This window comes from Procambarus clarkii, chromosome 28, assembly GCF_040958095.1.
Source record: "Procambarus clarkii isolate CNS0578487 chromosome 28, FALCON_Pclarkii_2.0, whole genome shotgun sequence".
Classification (NCBI taxonomy): Eukaryota; Metazoa; Arthropoda; class Malacostraca; order Decapoda; family Cambaridae; genus Procambarus; species Procambarus clarkii.
The window spans coordinates 27,389,627-27,397,517 of NC_091177.1; the positions used below are offsets into that span (position 1 = coordinate 27,389,627).

Below are 7,891 nucleotides of genomic sequence, written 5' to 3' on the forward strand. Positions count from 1 at the left end.
TAATGTTTTCAAGTGTTTTATGGGTTTTGTACATGGTTACGTGGATGGGTATATGCTTTCCCCTTGTGTTGTGTTCATTTATGTTCCCCATCATACGCCTTTATTCGTCAGTACTGTAATTTTCCTTCTGTGCTGATGGATGTGTAGTTTAATCACCTGTTTTGTGTTGATTGTTTCAATTTTCTTATGAGCCATGTGTGTGCTATCCAACTCACTGTGTAATGGTGCTTTGGTAACTGTTTTTATATTGTATTTATGTGTTTTATAAATAAAAGAAAAAAAAATGGTAATTCGGGCCTGGTTATTAAAAAAAAAGAAGTGTTAGCATAAATGGAATAAAGTCCAACTGGAAAACTGTTGTGAGTGCCTGTCAATGGGCCTGTGCAGGGATGTGTCCAGGCGCCTGTCCAGGGATGTGTCCATGGGCCTGTCCGGGGATGTGTCTAGGGGCTTGTCCAGGGAGGTGTCCAGGGGCCTGTCCTAGGAAGTGTCCAGGGGCATGTCCAGAGATGTGTCCAGGGGCCTGTCCCGGGATGTGTCAAGGGGCCTGTCCAGGGATGTGTCCAGAGGCCTGTCCAGGGATGTGTCCAGGGGTTTGTGCAGGGATGTCCAGGGATGTGTCCAGGGGCCTGTGCAGGGATGTGTCTAGGGGCCTTTCCAGGGATGTGTCCAGGGGGCCTGTCCAACGATGTATCCAGGGGCCTGTCCAGGGATGTGTCCAAGGGGCCAGTCCAGGGATGTAGCCAAGGCCGTGTCTAGGGGCCCTGTCCATGGATGTGTCCAGGGGCCTGTCCAGGGATGTGTCAAGGGATGTGTCCAGGAGCCTGTCCAGGGATGTATCCAGGGGACTGTCCAAGGATGTGTCCAGGGGCCTGTCCAGGGATGTGTCCAGGGGGCCTGTCCAGGGATGTGTCCAGGGGCCTGTTGAGGGATGTGTCCAGGGGCTTGTCCAGGGATGTGTCAAAGGGCCTGTGAAAGGATGTGTCCAGGAGCCTGTCCAGGGATGTGTCAAGGGGACTATGCAGGAATGTGTCCAGGGGCCTGTCCAGGGGCCTGTCCAGGTATGTGTCCAGGGGCCTGTCCAGGGATGTTCCAAGGGGCCTGTGCACGGATGTGTCCAGTGGCCTGCCCAGGGATGTGTCCAGGGGCCTGTCCAGGGAAGAGTCCAGGGGCCTGTCCAGGGATGTGTCCTGGGGCCTGTCCAGGGATGTGTCCAGGGGCCTGCCTGGGATCTGTCCAGGGATGTGTCCAGGAGCCTGTTCAGAGATGTGTCCAGAGGCCTGTCCAGGGGCCTGTCCAGGAAAGTGTCCAGGGGCCTGTCCAGGGATGTGTCCAGGGGCCTGTCAAGGGATGTGTACAAAAACCTGTCCAGGGATGTGTCCAGGGGCCTGTCCAGGGATGTGTCCAGGGGCCTGTCCAGGGATGTGCCCAGGGGCCTGTCCAGGGATGTGTCCAGGGGCCTATCCAGGGAAGTGTTCAGGAATGTTTCCAGGGTCCTGTCCAGGGATGTGTCCAGGGGCCTGTCCAGGGATGTGTCCAGGGGCCTGTCCAGGAATGTGTCCAGGGGCCTTAACAGGGATGTGTCCAGGGCCTGTCCAGGGATGTGTCCAGGGACCTGTCCAGGGGCCTATCCAGGGATGTGTCACGGGGCTTGTCCAGGGATGTGTCAAGGGGAATGTGCAGGGATGTGTACAGGGGCCTGTCCAGAGATGTGTCCATAGGCCTGTCCAGGGATGTGTCCAGGGGCCTGTCCAGGGATGTGCCCAGGGGCCTGTCGAGGGATGTATCCAGGGATGTGTCTAGGGGCCTGTCCAGGGATGTGTCTAGGGGCCTGTCCAGGGATGTGTCCAGGGGACTGTCGAGGGATGTGTCCAGGGATATGTCTAGGGGCATGTCGAGGGATGTGTCCAGGGGCCTGTCGAGGGATGTGTCCAGGGGCCTGTCGAGGGATGTGTCCAGGGGCCTGTCCAGGGATGTGTCCAGGGGCCTGTCGAGGGATGTGTACAAAGGCCTGTCGAGGGGCCTGTCCAAGGATGTATCCAGGGATGTGTCCAGGGATGTGTCCAGGAGCCTGTGCAGGAATGTGTCCAGGGGCCTATCCAGGGATGTGTCCAGGGGTCTGTCCAGGGATGTGTCCAGGAGCCTGTTCAGGGATGTGTCCAGGGATGTGCCCAGGGGCCGGCCTGGGATCTATCCAGGGATGTGTCCAAGAGCCTGTCCAGAGATGTGTCCAGAGGTCTGTCCAGGGCTGTGTCCAGGGGCCTGTCGAGGGATGTGTCCAGGGATGTGTCTAGGGGCCTGTCCAGGGATGTGTCCAGGAGACTGTCGAGGGATGTGTCCAGGGATGTGTCTAGGGGCCTGTCCAGGGATGTGTCAAGGGGCCTATCGAGGGATGTGTCCAGGGGCCTGTCGAGGGATGTGTCCAGGGGCCTGTCCAGGGATGTGTCCAGAGGCCTGTCGAGGGATGTGTACAAAGGCCTGTCCAGGGATGAGTCCAGGGACCCTGTCGAGGGATGTGTCCAGGGGCCTGTCCAGGGATGTGTCCAGGGGCCTGTGCAGGGATGTGTCCTGGGATGTGTCCAGGGGCCTGTCCAGGGATGTGTTGAAGGGCCTGTGCATTGATGTCTTCAGGGATGTGTCCAGGGGCTTGTTCAGGGATGTGTCCAGGAATGTGTCCAGGGGCCTGTCCAAGAATGTGTCAAGGGGCCTGTGCAGGGATGTGTCCAGGGGCCTATCCAGAGATGTGTCCAGGGGCCTGTCAAGGGATGTGTCCAGGGACCTGTCCAGGGATGTGTCCAGGGGCCTGTCCAGGGATGTGTCCAGGGGCCTGTCCAGGGATGTGTCTCGGGGCCTGTCCAGGGATGTGTCCAGAGGCCTGTCGAGGGATGTGTACAAAGGCCTGTCCAGGGATGAGTCCAGGGACCCTGTCGAGGGATATGTCCAGGGGCCTGTCCAGGGATGTGTCCAGGGGCCTGTGCAGGGATGTGTCCTGGGATGTGTCCAGGGGCCTGTCCAGGGATGTGTTGAAGGGCCTGTGCAGGGATGTCTTCAGGGATGTGTCCAGGGGCTTGTTCAGGGATGTGTCCAGGAATGTGTCCAGGGGCCTGTCCAAGAATGTGTCAAGGGGCCTGTGCAGGGATGTGTCCAGGGGCCTATCCAGGGATGTGTCCAGGGGCCTGTCAAGGGATGTGTCCAGGGACCTGTCCAGGGATGTGTCCAGGGGCCTGTCCAGGGATGTGTCCAGGGGCCTGTCCAGGGATGTGTCTAGGGGCCTGTCCAGGGATGTGTCCAGGGGGCCTGTCCAGGGATGTGTCCAGGGTCCTGTCCAGGGGCCTCTCGAGGGATTTGTCCAGGAGCCCTGCCCAGTGATGTGTCCAGGAGCCTGTACAGGGATGTATCCAGAGGCCTGTCCAGGGATGTGTCCAGGGGACTGTCCAGGGATGTGTCCAGGGGCTTTTCCAGGGATGTGTCCATGGGCCTGTCCAGAGATGTGTCCAAGGGCCTGTCCAGGGGCCTGTCGAGGGATGTGTCCAGGGGCCTGTCTAGGGATGTGAACCAAAACCTGTCCAGGGATGTGTCCAGGGGCCTGTCCAGGGATGTGTCCAGGGGCCCTGTCCAGGGGCCTGTCAAGGGATGTGTCCAGGGGCCTGTGCATGGATGTGTCCTTGGGCCTTTCCAGGGATGTGTGCAGAGGCCTGTCCAGGGATGTGTCCAGGGGTGTGTCCAGGGGCCTGTCCAGGAATGTGTCCAGGGCCCTGTCCAGGGATGTGTCTAGGGGCCTATCCAGGGATGTGTCCAGGAATGTGCCCAGGGTCATGTCCAGGGATGTATCCAGGGGCCTGTCCAGGGATGTGTCCAGGGGCCTGTCCAGGGATGTGTCCAGGGGCCTATGCAGGGATGTGTCTAGGGGTCTGTCCAGAGATGTGTCCAGGGGCCTGTCCAGGGGCCTATCCATGTATGTGTCCATGGGCTTGTCCAGGGATGTGTCCAGGGGCCTGTCGAGGGATGTGTCCAGGGGCCTGTCGAGGGATGTGTCCAGGGGCCTGTCCACGGATGTGTCCAGGGGCCTGTCCACGGATGTGTACAAAGGCCTGTCGAGGGGCCTGTCCAAGGATGTATCCAGGGATGTGTCCAGGGGCCTGTCCAGGGATGTGTCCAGGGGCCTGTGCAGGGATGTGTCCAGGGGCCTGTCCAGGGATGTGTCCAGGGGTCTGTCCAGGGATGTGTCCAGGAGCCTGTTCAGGGATGTGACCAGGGATGTGACCAGGGGCCTGCCTGGGATCTATCCAGGGATGTGTCCAAGAGCCTGTCCAGAGATGTGTCCAGAGGCCTGTCCAGGGATGTGTCCAGGGGCCTGTCCAGGGCTGTGTCCAGGGGCCTGTCGAGGGATGTGTCCAGGGATGTGTCTAGGGGCCTGTCCAGGGATGTGTCCAGGGGACTGTTGAGGGATGTGTCCAGGGATGTGTCTAGGGGCCTGCCCAGGGATGTGTCCAGGGGCCTATCGAGGGATGTGTCCAGGGGCCTGTCGAGGGATGTGTCCAGGGGCCTGTCCAGGGATGTGTCCAGAGGCCTGTCGAGGGATGTGTACAAAGGCCTGTCCAGGGATGAGTCCAGGGACCCTGTCGAGGGATGTGTCCAGGGGCCTGTCCAGGGATGTGGCCAGGGGGCTGTGCAGGGATGTGTCCAGGGGCCTTTGCAGGGATGTGTCCAGGGCCCTGTCCAGGGATGTGTTGAAGGGCCTGTGCAGGGATGTCTTCAGGGATGTGTCCAGGGGCTTGTTCAGGGATGTGTCCAGGAATGTGTCCAGGGGCCTGTCCAAGGATGTGTCAAGGGGCCTGTGTAGGGATGTGTCCAGGGGCCTATCCAGGGATGTGTCCAGGGGCCTGTCAAGGGATGTGTCCAGGGCCCTGTCCAGGGATGTGTCCAGGGGCCTGTCCAGGGATGTGTCCAGGGGCCTGTCCAGGGATGTGTCCAGGGGCCTGTCCAGGGATGTGTCCAGGGGCCTGTGCAGGGATGTGTCCAGGGATGTGTCCAGGGGCCTTTGCAGGGATGTGTCCAGGGGCCTTTGCAGGGATGTGTCCAGGGGCCTGTCCAGGGATGTGTTGAAGGGCCTGTGCAGGGATGTCTTCAGGGATGTGTCCAGGGGCTTGTTCAGGGATGTGTCCAGGAATGTGTCCAGGGGCCTGTCCAAGGATGTGTCAAGGGGCCTGTGTAGGCATGTGTCCAGGGGCCTATCCAGGGATGTGTCCAGGGGCCTGTCAAGGGATGTGTCCAGGGGCCTGTCCAGGGATGTGTCCAGGGGCCTGGCCAGGGATGTGTCCAGGGGCCTGTCAAGGGATGTGTCCAGGGGCCTGTCCAGGGATGTGTCCAGGGGCCTGTCCAGGGATGTATACAGGGGCCTTTCCAGGGATGTGTCCAGGGTCCTGTCCAGGGGCCTCTCGAGGGATGTGTCCAGGAGCCCTGCCCAGTGATGTGTCCAGGAGGCTGTACAGGGATGTATCCAGAGGCCTGTCCAGGGATGTGTCCAGGGGACTGTCCAGGGATGTGTCCAGGGGCCTGTCCAGGGGCTTGTCCAGGGATGTGTCCAGGGGCTTTTCCAGGGATGTGTCCTGGGGCCTGTCCAGAGATGTGTCCAAGGGCCAGTCGAGGGATGTGTCCAGGGGCCTGTCTAGGGATGTGAACCAAAACCTGTCCAGGGATGTGTCCAGGGGCCTGTCCAGGGATGTGTCAAGGGGCCTGTCCAGGGATGTGTCCAGGGGCCCTGTCCTGGGGCCTGTCAAGGGATGTGTCCAGGGGCCTGTGCATGGATGTGTCCTTGGGCCTTTCCAGGGATGTGTCCAGAGGCCTGTCCAGGGATGTGTTCAGGGGTGTGTCCAGGGGCCTGTCCAGGGATGTGTCCAGGGCCCTGTCCAGGGATGTGTCTAGGGGCCTATCCAGGGATGTGTCCAGGGTCATGTCCAGGGATGTATCCAGGGGCCTGTCCAGGGATGTGTCCAGGGATGTGTCCAGGGGCCTATGCAGGGATGTGTCTAGGTGCCTGTCCACAGATGTGTCCAGGGGCCTGTCCAGGGGCCTATCCATGGATGTGTCCATGGGCTTGTCCAGGGATGTGTCAAGGAGCATGTCCAGGGATGTGTCCAGCTAGGGGCCTGTCCAGGAATGTGTCCAGGGACCTGTCCAGGGATGTGTCCAGTGGCCTGCCTGGGATGTGTCCAGGGATGTGTCCAGGGATGTGTCCAGGGGCCTGTCCAGGGATGTGTCCAGGGGTCTGTCGAGGGATGTGTCCAGGGATGTGTCTTGGGGCCTGTCAAGGGATGTGTCCAGGGGCCTGTCGAGGGATGTGTCCAGGGATGTGTCTTGGGGCCTGTCCAGGGATGTGTCGAGGGGACTATCCAGAGATGTATCCTGGGGCCTGTGCAGGGATGTGTCCAGGGGCCCTTTCCAGGGATGTGTCCAGGAGCCTGTCGAGGGATGTGTCCAGGGATGTGACCTGGGGCCTACCTTGGATCTGTCCAGGGATGTGTCCAGAGGTCTGTCCAGGGGCCTGTTCAGGGATGTGTCCAGGGGCCTTTCCAGGGATGTGTCCAGGGGCCTGTCGAGGGATGTGTCCAAGGATGTGTCTTCGGTCCTCTCCAGGGATGTGTCTAGAGGCCTGTCCAGGGATGTGTCCAGGGGCCTGTCGAGGGATGTGTACAAATGCCTGTCTAGGGATGTGTCCAGGGGCCCTATCCAAAGATGTGTCCAGGGGCCTGTCAAGGGATGTGTCCAGGGGACATTGCAGGGATGTGTCCAGGGGCCAGTCCATGGATGTGTCCAGGAATGTGTCCAGGGGCCTGTCCAGGGATGTGTCAAGGGGCCTGTGCAAGGATGTGTCCAGGGGCCTATCCAGGGATGTGTCCAAGGGCCTGTTAAGGGATGTGTCTAGGGGCCTGTCCATGGATGTGTCCAGGGGCCTTTCCAGGGATGTGTCCAGGGGCCTGTCGAGGGATGTGTCCAGGGATGTGTCTAGGGGCATGTCGAAGGATGTGTCCAGGGGCCTGTCCAGGGATGTGTCCAGGGGCATGTCGAGGGATGTGAACAAGGGCTTGTCCAGGGATGTGTCCAGGGGGCCCTGTCCAGGGATGTGTCCAGGGGCCTGTGCAGGGATGTGTCCAGGGATGTGTCCAGGGGCCTGTCCAGGGATGTGTGAAAGTGCCTGCGCAGGGATGTGTCCAGGAATGTGTCCAGGGGCCTGTCCAGGGATGTGTCAAGGGGTCTGTGCAGGGATGTGTTCAGGGGCCTATCCAGGGATGTGTCCAGGGACCTGTCCAGGGATGTGTCCAGGGGTCTGTCCAGGGATGTGTCCAGGGGCCTTTGCAGGGATGTGTCCAGGGGCCTTTGCAGGGATGTGTCCAGGGGCCTTTCCAAGGATGTGTCCAGGGATGTGTCCAGGGGCCTGTCCAGGGATGTGTCAAGGGGCCTGTGCAAGGATGTGTCCAGGGGCCTATCCAGGGATGTGTCCAGGGGCCTTTCCAGGGATGTGTCCAGGGGCCTGTCGAGGGATGTGTCTAGGGGCCTGTCCAGGGATGTGTCTAGGGGCCTGTCGAGGGATGTGTCCAGGGGCCTGTCCAGGGATGTGTCCAGGGGCCTGTCGAGGGATGTGTACAAGGGCTTGTCCAGGGGCCCTGTCCAGGGATGTGTCCAGGGGCCTGTGCAGGGATGTGTCCAGGGATGTTTCCAGAGATGTGTCCAGGGGCCTGTCCAGGGATGTGTGAAAGGGCCTGCGCAGGGATGTGTCCAGGGATGTGTGAAGGGGCCTGTGCTGGGATGTGTTCAGGGGCCTATCCAGGGATGTGTCCAGGGGCCTGTCAAGGGATATGTCCAGGGGCCTGTCCAGGGATGTGTCCAGGGG

The 7,891-nt window shown here is 60.6% G+C and overlaps 2 protein-coding genes across 2 annotated transcripts; one reads left to right on the top strand and one right to left on the bottom strand.

Annotated features, from left to right (window-relative positions):
* Positions 1-803: 803 nt before the first annotated feature.
* LOC138369448 (uncharacterized) lies at positions 804-6,123 on the bottom strand. The gene is made up of 8 exons (XM_069332695.1): positions 5,798-6,123; positions 5,491-5,668; positions 4,932-5,183; positions 4,644-4,811; positions 2,780-4,282; positions 2,528-2,683; positions 1,694-2,071; positions 804-1,340 (listed from the first exon to the last, which is right to left on the bottom strand). The coding sequence occupies exons 1-8, from the start codon at positions 6,121-6,123 to the stop codon at positions 804-806; spliced, it is 3,498 nt and encodes a 1,165-aa protein (XP_069188796.1).
* A 972-nt stretch (positions 6,124-7,095) lies between these two features.
* LOC138369449 (tetra-peptide repeat homeobox protein 1-like) lies at positions 7,096-7,551 on the top strand. Its single transcript, XM_069332696.1, has one exon. It carries the CDS (start codon positions 7,096-7,098, stop codon positions 7,549-7,551), a length of 456 nt encoding a protein of 151 aa, XP_069188797.1.
* The last annotated feature ends 340 nt before the right edge of the window (positions 7,552-7,891 follow it).